Source organism: Rhineura floridana, chromosome 15 (genome assembly GCF_030035675.1).
Source record: "Rhineura floridana isolate rRhiFlo1 chromosome 15, rRhiFlo1.hap2, whole genome shotgun sequence".
Classification (NCBI taxonomy): Eukaryota; Metazoa; Chordata; class Lepidosauria; order Squamata; family Rhineuridae; genus Rhineura; species Rhineura floridana.
This window is the reverse complement of record NC_084494.1, coordinates 15,310,787-15,330,540: the sequence shown is the minus strand read 5'-3', so window position 1 is coordinate 15,330,540 and position 19,754 is coordinate 15,310,787. Positions and strand designations below refer to the sequence as shown.

At 47.8% G+C, this 19,754-nt stretch overlaps 1 protein-coding gene across 3 annotated transcripts; it reads left to right on the top strand.

Moving 5' to 3' along the window:
- Positions 1 to 447: 447 nt before the first annotated feature.
- Positions 448 to 19,133, top strand: SLC30A2 (solute carrier family 30 member 2). 3 transcript variants are annotated; one of them, XM_061597238.1, is made up of 8 exons: positions 448 to 1,220; positions 8,343 to 8,557; positions 9,479 to 9,625; positions 12,191 to 12,344; positions 13,754 to 13,910; positions 15,296 to 15,401; positions 17,098 to 17,232; positions 18,557 to 19,133. In XM_061597238.1, the coding sequence occupies exons 1-8, from the start codon at positions 1,165 to 1,167 to the stop codon at positions 18,700 to 18,702; spliced, it is 1,116 nt and encodes a 371-aa protein (XP_061453222.1). In that variant the 5' UTR covers positions 448 to 1,164; the 3' UTR covers positions 18,703 to 19,133. The 3 variants fall into 3 exon arrangements, with proteins under 3 accessions (XP_061453222.1, XP_061453223.1, XP_061453225.1); XM_061597239.1 differs by having other exon boundaries at positions 1,131 to 1,220; positions 8,328 to 8,557; XM_061597241.1 differs by lacking the exon at positions 448 to 1,220 and adding an exon at positions 1,708 to 1,723.
- The last annotated feature ends 621 nt before the right edge of the window (positions 19,134 to 19,754 follow it).

The window sequence follows — 19,754 nt, the reverse complement described above, 5'->3', positions numbered from 1 at the left end:
AGACCCCTTACTTTTTTGGGTCCCAGCAGGATCCCTATGTCTTCATAGGTTGAAAGGGGAGTTTGTTAGCCACTGAGAAGAGTCTTCTAACAGGCTTCCTTGTCCTTTCCTGCTGGAAGTAAGTCAGCCACTGAGAAGACTCTTCTCGGTAGTTAACGTTCTCCCCTTTTGTGCTTATTGGCCACCTGTTCTTGTGGGTGAAGGCATTAACAGAGATCTCACTCACAGCCCAGTAGCATGGCTGTGACTAACATGAACATGAATTTGCCACTATACTACTGTGCATGTCTATATGGACCAACATTTTTGGATTCTCCGTTATGAGCTCTTGCACTTTAAAAGTTACCACTACAGCACCACTTTGAATTGATGATGGATTTGGTGGTGGCGGCGGCAGAAGCGGAACTCATAAAAAGCCACAAGGGTCCAGGCTTCAGATTCACACCCCATACCTTCACAGTCCCACCCTGCGAGGTGGTTCACGCAGAGACTGGCCGGGTTGGCGCGAGCAGTGATTTGGTGGGAAATGTGACTGGATGGCTGCAGCAATGTCTCTGGATACCAGTTGCTGGGGTTCAGGACAGGAGTCGGCGAGGGCTGTCGCGCTCACGCCCAGCTTGTGGGCTCCCAAGCCGCCTCTGATTGGCCGTTGCGGGGAAAAGGGTGCACGACTAGATGGTCTTTGCTCTGATCCAGCAGGCAAGCTCTTCGTAGGTTCTCATTTGTAGGAGGGAGACTCCCCCATGTTTAAAACCACGCAGAAAAACGTGGTTCCGAGAGTATCTGGGCGCGCACACATCTCCTCCAAAAAGTCCAGCACCTCCCCCTCCTCTTCTTACAGAGAAAAAGAAAAAAAAGGAGAGGGGGAAACGTCTGGTTCCCGCCGCTCCCACGAGGCCGAGAGGCGTTTGCAAACTTTGCAGCCGGAACGGGCCCCGCAGCGCCCTCCGCCCTCCTCCAGGGCTTTGCGCACGAGTCCGCGGCGTTTCCACACGGGCTGCTGCTTGCCCAAGCCGAGATAAGAGGCTGCTGCGAGCGGCGCTGGCCTTTCGCGGTCTGGAGGCTCCACAGGCGGCCGGGAAAGGGGGACGGCACGCCGGAGAGGGCGACAGATCGGAGAGCCCCGGCGAGAAAGAACGATCCGGTGTGCACCTGCCGGCGAGGATGGAGCCCGGCGCGGGAGAAAAGAGCCATTTGCTCGACGGGGTGGACCAAGGCAGGTGAGTTCGGGCAGGGCAGCGCGGGCCCCGACTCTCTCTTTCCCCCCCCCGGCAATTCTACGCCCCGAAGTCAATAGGGACCCTTCTCGCCAATAAGTCCGTAACCAGCCCCAAATTAAACCTTGGCTGCTTCCCAACCGCCAATTCTTCCCTTCTGGTCCTCGGTCCGATTCTAAGCATGTTGACTCGGGAGTAAAGACCCGCCGAGTTAAGGAGGATTTGCTTTTCTTTTTTTTTAACCCTAAGCATGCGTAGGATTTGGATCGGAGCTGTGCAAGACTGTGTTGACTCAGGTGGAAACCCATTTGTGATGAATGAGAATTACGCCCGAGTGAGCGCCAGGCGGAGCATAGCACGGCAGCCTTCATTGGAGTCACTCGTTTTGGGAGAGAGGATCGGGGGCCCTTGCCTCGCCCCCCCTCCTCGCCCCTCCCCCTATCCTAGCTAGCCAAACGGTTGAAGTCTTTTGGTTCCGTCATCGAAACCTCTGGATCCCAAACGGTGTAAGTAGGACCCCCCCCCCCCACACACACACCTATGTCGCGGTCTCTTGGCTATGGACCAAAACTTGGGGAGCCAACTTTTTATTTGTCAAGCTCTGCAGAGGGGTGGGGAAGCCGAGGCCCTCCGAATGGTGACTCCCAGCACCCATCAGCCCCGCCCAGTAGTGCCAATGGTCATTGATTGATTGATTTTTTGACAATTTATATACTTCTTAATTACAGTCGTCTCTAAACGGCATGTTGCAAGCTCAAATACATTAGAGATACAATCAGTTAAAAGCTAACTGTAAGATAATTTTATTTAAAAATACTACTGGAATAAAAAGTCTTTAGTAGGCACCGGAAGTTCAACGGAGGGGTGGGGCTGCCTGATCTCAGTTAGAAGGGAGTTGTAGTAAGTCCGCAATAGCTAGAGGGCCCATGGGCTCGCCATCTCTGGTCTGGAATAAATGTGTGACAGACAGAAATGCAAGAAGTTAGACTTTTACTGGAATGACGTTGCTGTGATTGGGGAAGCTTTATCTGTTGAATGTATGTCTGTTGTGCATCTGTTAAAGGCGAGGCAAGGCTTTGCCCCAAAGAAAGATGGCAGCTGTAGACTCAACCCCTCCCAGGGTGCATGTTCAAAGTGTAATTAATCTTTATTAAGGAACTTTGACAAACTTTAACTCTGCAACAAGGGTGTTTTTAAAGCAGGATAAAAGGGTTCTTTCCACACACCTCAAGGTAGCAATGAAAGCCAATGAGCAAAGCGTGGAATCTGTTCTCCCAAGGGTGTTTGCCAGCAGAGAGTGGGATCAGAGGGTAGCAATTGTTCCAGTTTAGTTAATGTAAACATGGAAACTTGTTTTATCTAGCAGAGTGTGCCTTGAAATGACGGCGCTGAAGTTGGTTCTTAGTTCCCAGTTCTTTATTTGCTTGGGCTAGGTGAGAAGTATTGGCATATTGTAGAGGACACCCTCCCATTTCCTGGGGTGTATGATTTGTCCTGGCCCAGAGCAGATTGTGGGGTGGAGTGGGCACCCTCAGTTACATTTTTTCTGCATGTTTTGTCTATTTTGGTTGTGCATAGATGCCATTATTTGTGCCCTGCGCCCAGCAGAAGCTCTGGGCCAGAACAGAAGCATTGGCATCTCATGGTGGGCACCTTCCCCTTTCCTGGGGTATATGAATTGCCCTGGACCAGAGCAGAGTTTGGGGTGGGCACCCTTGGTCACTTATTTGTTTCTGTGTGTTTTTGTCTATTTTGATTGTGCATAGATGCCCTTATCCGTGCCCTGGGCCAGGCAGAAGCTCTGGGCCAGGCAGGATGCATTGGTGTCACATAGGGAACACCCTCCCCTTTCCTGGGGTGTATGATTTGTCCTCGCCCAGAGCATATTTTGGGGTGGGCATCCCCAGTTACTTATTTGTTATGAGTTTAGGACATCATTATGCATTTATGAGCATTTCAGGAGCCTGATAATTTTGATTGAATAAATTTATTGTTATTCTTGATGGGGAGAGTTCCCAGATCACAGCAATATATTATATGGGGTACCCCAACATATATTTTGGGGTTCAGAGACATGTTAACTTTCTTTTGGAGTTGCTGTAGCTGTGAAATTTTCTTCTTTTTTAGCGTTTTGAACTTTCAAGCAAATAAGGAACTGGGAACTGGGAATCAGCTTCAGCATCGCCTTGAAATGGGTTGATGTCAGCATTTCAGTTTTTTAAAAAAGTAGTTTTGTTTTAAAAGAGCTGTGGGCTGTGACATTTATTTGTTTATTACATTTATAGATTACCCTTTTTTTGAAGAAACAGGCAGCGTACATGGCTTCCTTCTTCATTTTAACTTTACAACAACCCTAAGAGGTAGGTTAGTGAGACAGACTGACTAGTCAGAGATTAGCCAGTGAGGTGTGTTTTGTTTGTTGCAAAAAACATTTGCAAGGAAGCAACTTCCAGAGAGTAGAAGTGGGAAGTTTATCTGTTCCAAGAAAACTTGCCGCTTTGAAATTGGTGTTTGCATTTCAAGCGCACCACTGGAGGCTTCCCTTGAAGTGTAAATGGCAACTTTGGAGAGGAAATGTTTGGCCAGAGGGTGGCCGGGAGAGAAGAGATAAAGGTCTTCACCCCACCCCACGGGTGACAGGCCTGCTCAAGCTTTGTAGCGGTTGCTACATGCATGAATCTGCATATTACTTGCATTCACACAACGAAGATCACATTGGGTTTAGCCCTGAACTTCATGGCTGAGCGGGGATTTGAACCCAGGTCTCCTCTGCCCTAGTCTGGCATTCTAGTGTGGAAACTGAAATGGCTTGCCTGGATGGAGGATGGAAAGGTGTGTATGTTGTGTGAATAAATCTCTGACTTTGGCATGATTGGATGTAGCCTGTTCCACAAAGAGTCTCATCCATCCTTTGTGCTTCTGCCGGCTTCTGCCTTTGTCCCCTCCTGCTACTGGCATGCAGTTCCCCCCCACCAACCCCCAAGGCCGCCTTTATGGGACCGCAAGAGTGTATTATCACAGTTTGAGGGCACATTTCCCCAGGGCAAAAGCACTCAAGGGAGGTGCAGAGCAGGGCTGATGTAGGATGTGACCTGGGTAGTGGAGCATAGCCTGGGGAAGAGTCTGCATTTGCCCCCTGGGTCTGTGGTTCCCCACTCTTGATTTGGCTAGTGCAGAGGCAATAGAAGCCAAATTGGGGTAGTATTACCTAATGGCTGAAGGGATGCCTGTCTCTAAACTCTCTCTCTCATACACACACATGTCTATCTCCTGATAGTTTTGCAAGCATTGTGGATCGTAGGAAGCAGCCTTAGACCATTGGCCTATCTAGCTCAGTATAGTCTACACTGACTGGCAGTGGCTCTTCAGGGTTTCAGACAGGAGTCTCTCCCAGTCCTGCTTGGAGATGCCAGAGATTGAGCCTATGGCCTTCTGCATGCAAGGCAAATGCTCTACCACTGAGCCACATGAACCTTTGTCGTTGTCTCTACTTAGCACTGCAGCCCAGGAGGACCTGAATACCATACCGTCAAACTAAACATTATTTCCATTTAAAACACTTTGTATTTGTTGTTACATTGATATTCAACCTTTCCTCCAAGGAGCTCAAGGTGGCATACGTGGTTCTCTCATACACCCCATTTTATCTTCACAGCATCCCTGCAAGGTAGGTTAGGTGGAGAGGCAGTGACTGGCCCAAGGTCACCCAGTGAGCTTCCTGGCTCAGAGGAGAATTGAACCCTGGCCTCCCAGGTTCTTGCCCAATACTGCAACCACTACGCAACATGGGGTCTTATAAATGAAAATAAGGAGCTCAACCAAAACGTTCCATTCCACCTGTTTCCCCCCCCCCCCATTTTCCAATTTGCTTTTTCAGCTGATACTCAATATTCTGTGGCTACTGAATATGCTCAGTCCTTATCGGGTATATTTTTTCCCCTTGGGTTTATTTTTGTATTTCCACAAACCTTGGAGTCCCCCCACCCCTCCTCCAAGATTGTTGACACCTCCCTCTTCTTTCTTTTGCTGTGTACACACAACATTTTATTCTAGAATCAATGGAGACCCAGTGCTTTTTTTTCTTTGTTGTCCGCGCACAATCTAGATCTACTGCATTGTTTTTTTGCCCCTGAAAAGCACTTTTTTAGAAACTGCTTTCATTTGGGAAATAAAACTCATTGCAGATTGGTTCTGCATTACCCTGCAGTGTGTCCATTTGCAAACAGATTTAGGCAATTCCAGCAATATGGTGTGTGTACCCACACCTGCCCAATGTTATCGTGATTGGGTGGATACCAAGATCGCGATCACCACTTCCTCATTGTCACTCGGGTGTGTACAGGGAGGAAAATGCATGGATAACTGAATCAAGGGAGGAGGGTTTTCTAATGTGTTTTCAAGTAACCGCAGCCACCTTTGTGGATGGCAGGATCCAGAATCAATCTAGAGTGAAAGTGGCCTGCTGAGGATGAGCATAAACAATACTGGATTCAGAAAGCTCTATTTTTATGCTGCAAGCAGGGTTGTGTGTACATAAACTTAGTGGACCCATTTGGGCTCTAATCCTGTTGGTACTCGCCACCTGAGTTTGCTTTTAGAAGAAGTGATAATACTTTACATGAGCTATGGCAAAACGTAAAAATGCCCTTGCTGGATCAGACCAAAGGTCCATCTAGTCCTGTTTCCCAACCAGGTGCTCCTAAGCAGGGCGTGAAGGGTACAGCTGTGCCCTGCTTGCCCCCCCCCCCCCAGCAACAAGTATTCGGTGCCATGCTGCCTCTAAACATTGAGGTTCCATCTCGCTACATAGGTTTCCATGCTGGCTATCTCTAGAGAGGTAAGACGAATGCGTTGACACGTGCATTTTGTAAGTAAATATGTGGATGGAGGTTTCTAGGAATTTGAGATGGTTCTCCAGCCCTGTACACATAAGTACAGTTAGGAACTGGAAGATGCCTTTATACCAAGTCATACCACTGGTCCATCAAGCTCCGTATTGTCTCTACCAGTGTTCTTCAACCTTAGGACTCAGGGCCGGATTATCCATTAGGCTTAGTAGGCTGAAGCCTAGGGGCCCGGAGCTGTTGGGGGGCCCGTGCATAAGCTAAAAAAATTTACAATATAGATTTTTCATTATGTACAAAAAGAAAATGTTTGCACTTTGCAATTGCATTCATAACATTCTAAAAGGATGGCTTAAAAGACATAATGCACACCAGCCAAATAAAAACGATCCATTAAACATTTTATTTTCCATAATTTTACTGTGCCTGCGTGCTGCGCCGATATTTAGTATTGATCGGTGTTTTTAATCTTTGCGGTTTGTGGCTTGCATACTGTATGTATAGGCAGGGCTGGTTCTAAAGGGCAGCCAGGTGGGGCACTGGCCTGAGGGCCCCTGGAGCTACAGAGGGCCCTCTGCTCTACTTCTGTGATCCGCGGAAGCAGGACAGGAGCTGTGGATCGCGGGACAAGAGCTTCTGAACCGCCCGCCATCCCACCGGTTCGCTTACCTTTTTCTCCACTGTTTTTTGCAGTTTGCCATCAATCAAGATGGTGGCTGAGCTTTCCCTAAGGGGCTGAAGCCTCTGCCACCATCTTGGTTGATGGCAAACCTGCGTGCACAAAAAAAGCGGAAAGGTAGGCGAAGCGGGGGGGATGGGGTGGGACGGGACGGCGGGCGGCTCAGAAGCTCCTGTCCTGCGATCCCTTCTGCGGCTGTTTCCACGGATCTATTAATAAAACTATATATACCATCAGTCCATTACCATTGTAAGGGGTTTGAGAAAAATATTGCCTAAGAGGAGAAGGGGCCCCCAAACAGCAATCAGCCTAGGGGCCCTCCTCAGCTTAACCTGACCCTGCCTTAGGTCCCCAGATGTTGCTAGGTTACAACTCCCATCATCCCCAGCCATCTTAACCAGCAATCAAGGATGATGGGAGTTGTAGTCCAGCTACATCTGGGGACCCGAGGTTGAAGAACACTGGTCTACACTGGCCGGCAGTGCTCTTCAGGGTTTCAGGCAGGAGTCTCTCTCCCAGCACTTCGTGCAGATGCTGAGGATTGAACTTGGGATCTTCTGCATGCAAGGCAGATGCTCTACCCCTGAGCTACAACCCTTCCCCAATTACAGAGGAAAATAAAACGTCAGTGCATCAGCTGAAGTTCTTTGTTGAAGATGCTGTTTGTCTTGTTCTTTGAGAAAAGTGTGACTCCTCATGCTGTGCTTGTGATCCCCCTAATGATTAACAGTACAGGGAGATGCGACAGGGCCTTCTTTGTAGTAGCAACCCAATTCTGGAAGGCCTTCCCTTTGGAGATATATTTTCTTCGCTTTAGGCGTTGGTTGAAGATGTTTTTGTTCATTAACCTGTATCAAAATGTCAGTGAGCATAAAGCCCAAGGCTAGCCCAACTAGTCAAGTAAAAATATCCAATTGCTTCACCTCCAAAAGCAGGCCCAAAGTGGACACCATTAATACTTAGCACTCCCAGCCCCTGTAAGCCTTTATGCCTCAACCCAAAAGGCCAGATGCTCCACTCATTCTTTTGGAAGCAGATCCATTGTGAAGATTCTTAGAGATGCAGGGAGGAAACAGCTGTCTCCTTACGGTAAGCAGACTGGGCACTTCCTGACTATTGCTATTTTCAGGTGGGATTCAGTCGCATACTGGCAAATTCTGGTTGTGCAATTATAGTTGACTGGGACGTCTTGCACAACAAACTCATTTCTCCCAAAGACTGGACTTTTTGCGGCAAGGAAAGTGACAGCGAAATGCACTGAATAGTGTGTGTTAACACTTGCTTTGGCACAACGTCCTCTAAGCTCCCCACAAACAAATCGGAATGAATGCTCGTTAAATAGCCAACATCACCTAGTGTCCTGCAAACAAATCAGGGTGAATGTTCCATAAAGAGGTTGCCCGGAGGCACTCGCAGAGTTCTTTTGGAAGCAGCTTTCTTATGATACATTACAACATTATTTAGTATGATGAATATATTTGGGTGTAAAATATTTGGGTGACGACTTGTGTGTAGCAATAGAGTTTTGGAAAAAGCGGCAGCCCCTTCTGAGATAAGGACCTCTCTCTCCTTTTTTAAAAAAACCAGCTCTTTATAATGCAGGTCTTACTTAGGAGTTGTGGGGAAGAACTTCCATGGGCCAATGGTCGGCTGTGTTCCAAACCTCGCCTCCATCGAGCTGGGCCTGAAGGGAACCCAGCACTGCCATTCCAGCTGGGCATCGAACAGCAGCTACGATGCGGAGAAAGAGAGAGCCCGAAAGAAGCTCTACCTGGCCTCTGCCATCTGCTTGATCTTCATGGTGGGGGAAGTTGTGGGTAAGGCTTCTGACGCTTGTCGATGCTGCACGCGTTCCTCGCCGGCAGCAGTCGGTCGCGCGCCATCTCGGAGCAGAGGTTGGGGCTCTCCTTATATCAACCCAGAATTCGACACGCGGGTGCAGTTTTGGAGATTGCATGTGGTACCAAATCAGAATGACTTGGGAGTAGGGATGGGTGAGGATTTTGATTCAGTTCGCATGTCAAGCAGAATTTATCCAATGTGTGCATAAAAGTGAATACATGAGTGAAGATAACATGCAAAAAAAAAATTCATGGATTGCAGCCGAAATGTAGAGAACTGAATTTAATATTGGAAAAATGAGAAACAGAGAGAACCGTAACAGACAGATCTTTCCATCCCTACTTGGGAGCAGGGGTAGGGATGTCATATCTTGATAGTTCCCATGTGCATGGTGACCTAGCAGGACAGGCAGAAGGCTAGGCTAGAATGTGCCTTTTTGACATGCTAGATCTCCTGAGGCAGGACGTTCTTGGCATGGGAACGAGAGAAACGTACCACTGTAAGCCAGAGGGAGATGTTTTTGGATCCTGAAGGCCACACTCTGTTCTGGGTAATCTTCCAAGGGCCGTTTGCCATTGGAGGGTGGAGGCAGAGGCAAAAGTGGGCGAACCAATAGATATAAATTTTCTCTTTGTATGGTAGGCTAGTTTCTACACACACTCGCACACCCTTCTCTGTCCCCCATCCAGGAAAACAAGAGGCATTATCAGAGTTCAAAGGATGCATTGCAGGCAGGCAAAAACGCTGAGGGTGCAAAGCAGGGACAGCGAGGGGGTGTAATTTGGGGACACTTCCGAGGGCCAGATGAAGAGGCCTGGCGGGCCACATTTGGCCCCCGGGCTTGAGGGTCTCTACCCCTGCTGTAAGCCGTTAATCCTCTGCTCGGTTCTACCCAGGGGGATATTTTGCCCACAGCCTGGCCATTATGACGGATGCCGCCCACCTACTGACCGACTTTGCCAGCATGATGATCAGCCTTTTCTCTCTCTGGATGTCATCTCGGCCACCTACCAAGACCATGAATTTTGGCTGGCATCGAGCAGGTAACTGGCTGCGCTAAGCGAGCATGCTGACAATGGAGGTGTAAGTCCCACTGAACATGCTTCCAAGTGAGCAGTGGAGGCTGGTGGCTTTGAAGTCAGCGCCTTGGACACCACCTTGAAAGTTTGGACTAAAACCCGGACCGGATTTTCCTGCCCCACTAATATCGGAGCCACCAGCCTCCAGTGCAAATAAGCAGGCATTGGGTTGTGGTATCAGCACAATGACGTCCTCTCTACAGGGGATCAAATGCAAACATCTGAGAAGGGACTACAGAACTTTAAACTGTGTCAGGCAGGGGTGGGGAACCTGTGGTCCTCTAGATGTTGCTGGACTGCTGTTCTCATCATCCCTCGCCATTGGCCAGTATTGGGTGGAGCTGATGGGAACTAGTGTCCAGCAATGTTTGGAGGACCGCAAGCAAAACCTGCTTGGAACAAAGGACTGTTGATGTTGCTAAAGTTCATCTGCCTTCTAGTAATAATTGTAATACTTCACACTGCACAAGAGGGACCTGCAACAAAATGGTGCAGTGCGGAGAGCTGCTATTCAGGATTCCACTCAACTGCATTCCATTTCCCTTCCCTATAGTTTTCCATTCTCTCACCACCACCACCACCACCACCCTCAACAGTCAGACAGTATTCCATGATCACTGGGCATTCTCAGTCCTCATTGCGCTGTTCTCTTCCCCCTCTGCCACTTTGTAGGGTTTTCTTCCCTTTTAAAAAAAATTTCTACAAACCTTGGGGCTTCCCCAACCCTGCTGAAAACTCCCTCTTGTGCATGGGTGGTGCCATTTTGGCTACGGAAGCAATGGCACTCATAACCTGAACATCAGAAGAGGAGGGAATGGTGATGCATGAAAAATATCTCAGGTGTGTTATCTCAGTAACGCCAGAGCTTGGAAAAGTTGCTTTTTTAAAACTACAACTCCCATCAACCCCAGCCAGCATGGGCACTGGATTAGGCTGATGGGAGTTGTAGTTCAAAAAAAGTAACTTTTCCAAGCTCTGAGTAACACTTAACCACACACCCCACAATGTAGGCCAGTGTTGTGTTCCTCACATTGCAGTGGGGGGCTGAGTTGCAGAGGATACAATTTGCTGAGCCAATTCACATGGAACTCTCACACATGGCAGCATTTCTGCACTGGTCCAAATAACGTTTTTATTTTTTTCCAAGCCTGCTCTTTAAAAATAAAAATGAAGAAATTGACTTTTTATCATTAGGCAAGTGATAGGGAAATGTATTGAACAGAGTGGAATGAACAGATGAATAATGGGAAGAGGGATAAGTACTCCACAAGCAAACCCAGACGAATGCCCATTGTCGGATAATCTCCCTGAAAACAATGCAGGATGACCGGATGTAATGACCGGATGTAAACTAACTTTGACGTAAGCTTTGTGCAAGCAAATTGGGAGGAATGCTCATTAAATGGGTCATCTGAGGAGCCCGTTGTCAGCACTGCCTTTTGATGAGGTTGAATCACCCAACGCGGCCAAGGTTTTTGCTGAAAGCATCGGAGGCTTCGCTATCAATGGGCTCCCTGATGTTACCTACGACCAGCTTGCAGAAGAAATGCCATTATGAGGTGTAGGTACAGCTCTCTTTTATTTTGCTCCCCTTCTCTCCCCCTCCCATACTGCCCTGCAAGGCATCCACAAATATTTATTTATTAAATTTATACCCCACCTTTTTTCCAAGGAGCTCGTGGCGTCCACGGTTCTCCCCCTCATTTAATCCCCACAACAACCCTGCAAGGTAGGTTAGGCTGAGAGGCAGTGACTGCCCCAGATTACCCAGTGAGCTACATGACTGACTGGGGATTCGAACCCTAGTCTCCCAGGTCTTAGTCCAGCACTCTATTCTCTGCACCCCTCTGGGTCTCTGCTCGAGAGAAATAGCAGTTGATACTCGCAACAGGCCACAACCTCTGTGTGTGGGTAGTCTGTGGCCTTCCAGACGTTGTTGGACTCTTGGTTCCCATCAGCCACAACCGGCATGGCCAGTGACGAGGGCTGATGGGAATTTAGTCAACAACATCTGGAGGGCTGCAGGTTTCCCATCCTTGCTGTAACCCCTAGTTTTTGCCATCCAGTCCAACACCTTGAATCTTGAGTCAAGTGTATGAAGTTTTAGCTTCTGAATTTATCGGGAAGATCAGATGAATTCAGAAGCTGCATCTAGTGCTATCTGCTCGATCCCAAGCGTGTTGACTTGGAAGTAAGTCTCGCTGAGTGTGTTTGGGACGGCAGCTTTAGTGAGCTCCTTTGAGCAGCCAGCTTTGGAGATTCCCTGGGAATGATCACCACCCATCATTCTCAGGACGTAATCTTGAGGGCTGAAGCAACCTAGGTGGATTGAAGGATGACTCTTGCTGGGTTGTGCAATTGTGGAGTTGGTCTGTCTGCCGGAAGAGAATGTCTTGGAGTGTTATTTGGACAGACTTACTCCAGGGTAAATGCATCTAGGACCAAACTGTCAGCAGGTCCCTGCTTAGGTTTTGTTCTTTTTTGGTGCACCGTTGACGCCCGACCAAACTTGACTGGCTTTCTCTGCAGAGATTTTGGGAGCCCTGCTGTCTGTGCTGTCTATCTGGGTCGTGACTGGCGTCTTGGTCTACTTAGCGGTGCAACGGCTGCTCTCAGGAGAGTACGAGATAGAAGGGGATGCCATGCTCATCACCTCTGGCTGTGCCGTGGCGGTAAACATCATGTACGTAAGCATGTTCAGAATAGTTTTGAACGGCAGCCTGAGAAAGCTGGAGATTCCCATTTGATGGGAGCGAGCCCTGGCGGTGGATTTTGGAAGCCAGATGAGGGGCTGAGTAGACCAGTGGTAGAGCACATGCTTAGCATGACATGGAAAAAAATGGACTGCCTTCAAGTCAATCCCGACTTATGGCAACCCTACGAATAGGGTTTTCATGGTAAGCTGTATTCAAAGGGGGTTTACCATTGCCTCCCTCTGAGGCTCAGAGGCAGTGACGGGCCCAAGGTCACTCAGTGAGCTTCATGGCTGTGTGGGGATTCGAACCCTCGTCTCCTAGGTCGTAGCCCAACACTTTAACCACTACACCACACTAGCTCTCATAAGGTCTCATAATCAGTCCTTGGCATCTCCCGTTAACAGGATTAGGGAAGAGGTTATAGGAAGGGCCTCTGCTTTAGAGCCACTGCCAGTCAGAGCCTACAGTATTGGGCTATATTGTCTCTGACCTGGCATGAAATAGCTTCCTGTGTTTCTGCGTTTTTACTTCCAGGCAAGGAGCTGAATGAGCAAGAGCAGCCCCTGATCAAAGGAAATGCCCACTCACAAGAACATAAGCAGAGCTGGCTGGATCAGGCCTGTGGCCCGTCTAGTCCAGCATCCTGTTCTCACAGTGGCCAACCAGATGCCCATGGGAAGCCCACAGGCAGGAACGGACTGCAAAAGCACTCTCCCCTCCTATAGTCAAATCTTTATTATTACAGTCGAAGACCAGTTATACCCCCTCCTATAGTTTCCAGAAACTGGTATTCAGAAGCATACTGCCTCCAACTATGGAGGCAGGGCATAGCCATTATGGCAAGTAGCCACTGATAGCCTCATCCTCCACTCTCTTTCCCCTGCCACTGAGTGTTTTTATCTTTGATGTTCTTTTTTTTAATACCATTTTTATCTTTGATGTTCTTCATCAGGGATGGCTAATCTGTGTCCTCTGGAGTGTATTCTGAGCCCCCCAAACGTTTTTGTGCCCCCTAAAAGCCCCCAACTCCTTCCTCATCCAGAGGAGTTGAGAGCCCACGTGGGATTTCGCTATTTAATTTAATTATAGCATTTTTGCATGCTGTTCAGCTGAGAAAGATTCCTGAAATGGCTTGCAGAAGAATAGACAGTCCCTGACCAATGTGCTTAACAGTCACAAAAGGAAAAAGGGGTGAGGAGGGAAGAGGAAAACAAGTAAACTCAGACTCCACTTCTTAAAAGTTAGGGGACGGGAAGAGTTCAGAAGAGAGGAGAGAGCAGAGCCAGGGGTGTGGGGCTGCTTCTTTCTTTCCCTCTGCTGATGCCCGAAGTTCCTCTTTTGGTAAACTCTCTTCTTCCACGTCCCCCCTCCCTTTCCTTTTAATCTCTTTCTGCAGCATGGGCATTGCCCTTCACCAGTCAGGACATGATCACAGCCACCACAGTCATGGCGAGGGGCATAATACTAGTGTCCAGGCTGCCTTCATCCATGTGGTTGGGGATTTTCTGCAGAGCATTGGAGTCTTAGTGGCAGCCTATGTCATCTACTTCAAGGTAAAGGCCTCTACCCCACCCCTTGGAAAGGTCTTGGCCACAATAGTGTTGCTGTTTGCATAGCTGCATACACACCAGAAATTTAAAACATTGTCGCTCTCCCGCCCCCAAGAATCCTGGGAACTGTAGTTTACCCTTCACAAAGCTACAATTCCCAGCACTCTTAACAAACCACAGGTCCCAGGATTCTTTGGGGGAAGTAATGCATTTTAAATGGAAGGTGTTTACACAGCAGCAGTGTCTTCACTGTGGTGGGGAAGGGGCGGAGCTCTGAGGTAGAGCCCCCTGCTTTGCATTCAGAAAGCCCCAGGTTTGCTCTCCAGTTTCCGGAAGGAGTTCAGGAAGCAGAAGTGGGGGAGACCCCTCTCTCCCGGAGACCCTGAAGAATGGGTGCTGGTTAGAGTAGGAAACACTGGCATGAGATGGGTTCATAGGTGGGCCTGACTTTGCACAAGGCCACTTCATACATTCAAGTACCTTGCTGAACTTTATATTTTCCATTTCCCTCACAGTTGAGCAGGGCAAAGTATGGGAATGCTGTCAATAATATTTGGGAAGGGCCCTACCTTAGTGGCTTTAAAAGAGGATTAGACAAATTCACCAAAGATCAGGCTATTGATGGCTGCTAGCCATGGTGGTTGTGCTCTGGGTAGCATGTTTCTGAATACCTGTTGCTGAGAATTGCACGCAGAGAGAGTCCTGCTTGCGGTCTTCCCATGGGTATGTGGTTGGGAGGTCTTGTGCAACGAGCCCACTTCCCCAGAAGATTGTACTTTTTGAGGTAAAATAAGTGATGGGGAAATGCACTGGAAAGTGTGGGATGACACTTGCTTTGATGCAATGTCATCTAACCTCCCTGCAAACAAATCGAGACAAATGCTCAGTGAACAGGTTGTGTGGAAGTGCCCTTTAACTGAATGAATGGTTTTCCTTTTTTGTATTTAATCTATATTGTTTTATGAGAAAGGTGTCCCACTTAGATATTTTATGATTAAGCGGTATGCAAACCTATAGAATTAATAAGAACCAAAAAATCATATCTATTCCTTGGTGGAGCAGATGTGCTGACTCTTTAAGGGAAGAGCTGCTGGTGGTAGCACTCCGGTTACGTAAAGCAAGCTTGTTTGGTGTCAGTCAGAGCATAGAAGGGAGTCGGCCCCTGAACAGAAGGGCCTGTAGCTCAAAGCATCTGCTTCTGCAGGCAGAAGGTCCTCGGTTCAGTCCCCAATGACATCTTCAGGTAGGGCTTGTACAGACCTGAAATCCTGGAGAGTTGCTACTGGTCAGTGTGGACAGTACTGGGCTAGATGGACCCAACTGACTCTGTATATGGCAGCTTCCTGCGTTCCAGAGAGGGATTCATGGAGTTAACTTTCTTCTTCCAGCCAGAGTACAAATATGTGGATCCCATCTGTACCTTCCTGTTTTCCATCCTGGTCCTTGGGACGACCCTGAGCATCCTGCGCGACGTCGTCCTTGTGCTGATGGAAGGTGAATCTCTTCCTTTGAAAGGGCGGGGAAGAGAGAATGTGACTGAGAGAGTTAAGTGAGAGTATGAACTTGGTTGTTACATGCCTTCAAGTCAGTTATGACTTACGGTGACCCTATGAATCTTTTTTTGTATATATTGATAGGGTTTTCATGGCTAGAGGTATTCAGAGGTGGTTTACCATTGCCTTCCTCTAAGCCTACGGCACCCGGTGTTCCCAGGTGGTCTCCCATCCAAGTACTAACCAGGCCTGAGCCTGCTTAGCTTCCGAGATCAGACGAGGTCGGGCAGGTCCATATCCATGACTTTTCTATGGGTGATGGGGTGGGGGCTTCTCGGGAGGGGCATTGCAAATCAAAGTGATGCATGACAAACCTTTAAATGCATGTAGTCATTAATTGTATTTGATTTCTGTCCTATTCTAAGGGTATGGGCTGGGCAAAAATGTGTTCGCTATTTCACCCTGCATCTTTGTGCCCATAGCAACAGAAGGGGGTGCACAATTTCAGTTGGAGGGGAAACGGAGAGTTGCCGGGGGTGGGGGAGCAAGTTAATCTTTTTCTCCCCAAGCATCACTGTCCTAGTCCATTTGCAGGTTTCCTTCCGCCCCCAGCTGCTATAAAGCAGGGGTGGAGGGCCACAAGCCTCTCTGTTTAGCCTTCAGGACTCTCCCAAGGGCCACACCTTCCTTGAGTGCCTTTCCCTGGCTTGCGCTGTATCCTTGGAATTGTGATAATGCCTCTTGCTTGCCTGGAAGGAGGATGGAGAGGTGTGTGTTGAGTGTGTGGAAATGTTTGCCTTTTGCATGGCTGGAATGTTATCAGTTGTACACAGATAAAAATCGCATCCGTTTGCTCTGATCGGTTTTGCATGTGGCCCTGCCCGCCACTGCTAGGCAGCCCCCGGAAGCTCTCAGGGGAATCCAGCCCTTGGGCTGAAAAAAGGGATAGAGACACACTTACTGTTCTGCCAGTTCCAATGCATCTCCACCTCTTTTCTGAAAACGGGGGCACATGGTGCTAGTCAAACTGCGTCCCTTTTTACTCTAAAACCTGTTCAGATCAGCTTGAGTGTTTTGGGTTTTTTTAATCAGCTTCAGGCAGATTTTGCAACTGATTGGTAGATCAATCTATTTGCCTTCAAGGTGTGGCCAATGGAAACTGTTTGCTGCAGGCTCAAGCAGAGACAGTGATTGGCTCAACACTTTGCTGTGGGTGGTCTTGAAAGGTCTGAAGTCAGCAGTGGAGAAGGGAGGCGTGTCCAGTAGAGGGCAGGATCGCTTCAAAACGCAGCCAGAAAAACCATTGTTGCTGCTTTTGAAGTGATTAGTGTGCCCATAGCCAAGACCTCCACCCCTGCTACGTAAAGGAAACAGAAGGATTCTTCCATGGTATAATCCAGGTGTGGGGAACCTTTGATCCTCCAGATATGGCTGAACTGCAACCCCCATCATTCTTGGCCATTGGCCATTCTTTGCTGGGGCTGATAGGGAGTTGTAGTTCAGCAACATCTGGAGGGCCAAGGGTTCCTCACACTTGATATAATCCAGTCAAACTCAATTCTTTAGTTTTTTAGGCCCTAAGACAGGAAAACAAAGGGTATGTGTGAAGGTTCACCCACGGGAGGGGAATTCTGTTGTCCCGTTGCAGTTTCTGACCAACATCTCTCTTCTTCTGCCTCCCAATTCCTTCTCTGCAGGAACCCCAAAGGGTGTAGATTTCAATGATGTCAAGACCATCCTGCTGTCCATCAATGGGGTGAAAGCCCTTCACAGCCTCCATATATGGGCTCTAACGGTGTCTCAGCCGGTGCTGTCTGTCCACATCGCAGTCAGTAAGTTGCAGCTCTGAGCAGGAATTTTTCCAGGGAGTATCAGATTAACTATTCCAAATAATTGACCAAATAAACAAACATAACTGTAAGATTGGAAGCAGGCTAGTATCTCACAAATTAAACAAGGAGACTGGTGCCTGCATGTTTTGCCTTGTACCTCAGGTTCTATGCATGCTAGAAAATTAGGGTGGCATCCAGTGCCCTCATTCCCTTATTGCAAGGATTTATTTATTTATTTATTTATTTATTTATTAAATTTCTATCCCGCCCTTCCTCCCAGTAGCCCAGTGTGGCAAACAAAAGCACTAAAAACACTTTAAACCATCATAAAAACAGACTTTAAAATATATTAAAACAAAAACATCCCTTAAAAACACATTAAAACAAAACATCTTTTAAAACATTTTTTAAAAGGTTTAAAAACATATTTTTTAAAAAAAGGTTTAAAAGCATCCTAAAAACATGCAACAGATCTTCCTTCCCTCCTCCCTTGCTGTGCCCTCCCCACAACTGCTCTGGGTGATTGGGGGAAAACCCAGTACAGAATTAGGAGGCATGTGGCGGGAGGAGAGGAATGAGGGAGAAAGTTCTGTTGTGCAAGCACAAATCCTCGCACTGACAGAACAAGGGACTTGGCGTTGCTTTGGATACAATCTTTACTCTTTTTTTTATGAATGCTGGGAATTGGGATTATGATTCCTTGGGGGGGGAGCAGCTTTGAGACAAGAACCTGACAGCCAGTGCCACCCCATAGACTGATTGTAACTAAGAAGACAGGCTGGTGGCTGGCTGAGGACAGCCTGAGGTTGGTGCAGCAGCGCTGCTCCACTTACCCTAATGGACCAGCAGTGATAGCTGTAAAATGCTGGTGCTGGATGGGGTTCTGTGAGGAGGGAATTCCAGAGCGTGGGGGCTGCCACAGAGAATGCCATTCCCAGGCTGCCACTGCCGCCAAACCTCTGAGGATGGTGAAACTACCAAGAAGCAGGAACTTAAAGGAGTTGTAGTCTAAAACAACTGGAGGGCACCAGTTGGGGAAGGTTGTACAAGGAAGATCTTTGTGACCATTTCTTTTTCAGTGAGGCTTGCTCAGGAGACCTTCCTAGTAGATTGGTCCCCATGAGGGACCCCACACCTGCCTGTTTGGTCTCCCAGACTGTTGCCTTTGATGGTGCCCAAAATCCATGCCTCGCTTTACCTCACAGTAGAGTTGGCAGGGCCTGTGCTCTTGCAACCAAAACACACTCTTCTCCTGCCCCCTTTCGCTTCAGATAAGTGAGGCCCATCTCTCTCTGCTCCATGCACTTCTTGTCTCCCTCCCCAGACAAAGATGCAGATGCGCAGGCAGTCTTGAAGGAAGCAAGTTCGCGCCTGCAGAGAGCCTTCAATTTCCACACCACAACCATCCAGATTGAGAACTACTCCGAGGACATGAAAGACTGCCGAGAGTGCCAGAGCCCCTCTGACTGACTTCTTTTCTGTTTTGTTTTTTAACACACTGAGGAGAGTCGTGAAGCAACCAGTAGATGGACATCTGGCCTTGTCGAAGCTACCTCAGAGTTTGGGTGGGGGCCTTTGGCTCTCCAGATTTTGTTGAACTACAGCTCCCATCATCCCTAGCTGTTGGCCATGCTTGCTGGGGCTGATGGGAGTTGTAGTTTATATCTGGAGGGCCTTGGGTGCCCCAGACCTGCACCACCTCACGGCCAAATAACACATCCAGAGTCTCTTAAGGGGTGATTCTTCATCCCAATGAAAAGAATCACTGTCTTTCTATATCTCCCTCCCTCCCTCGCTCCCCCTTCCTTCTTGTTTGTGTCGTCTTCTCATCCCAATTCAGAAATAATAGTTTTATAAGAATCTGAAAATAAAATGGTGGGTGCTCTCTGCCTATTTATTGACTTAGATGTGATGTCTGTTCAGTGCATGGAGTCTCCTCTTCTGCAGGGATAAAATCCTTGTGCCTCGTATCTAGAATTGGAGTCAGGAGAGAAGTGTGATTCAGTTTCCATTTAAAGATGAACCTACTTAATTCACACAAACTGAAACACAGTCACCTTTAGAACTTTTGCACTTCTCTGAATTTTGCAGTGCAGTTCTCCATTTAAGTAATGCATATGTAAAGTAAAGTAGGCATAAAAATGCACACATCAACAAAAATAACACTAACTGTATTAGGGGAAATTGCTTTGCAAATAATACATATATGAGGCAAAATTGAATACAGACATTTGTGTATTAGGAGAATTTCTCACTAAAATGCTAATGAATTTTCACAAGGGCCTTTTTAAAAAAAAAAAAAACCCTGCAAACTGATCCAGAAAAATGGAGAACTGAACTTCAGATTGGAGACAGATTTGCACATTCCTCATCTAGAGTTCAGGGGCAACTCCAGGCAGAGCTTGCAAAAGTTACTTTTTTTTAACTACAACTCCCATCAGCCCAATCCAGTGGCTATGCTGGCTGGGGCTGATGGGAGTTGTAGTTCAAAAAAGTAACTTTTCCAAGCTCTGACTCCAGGT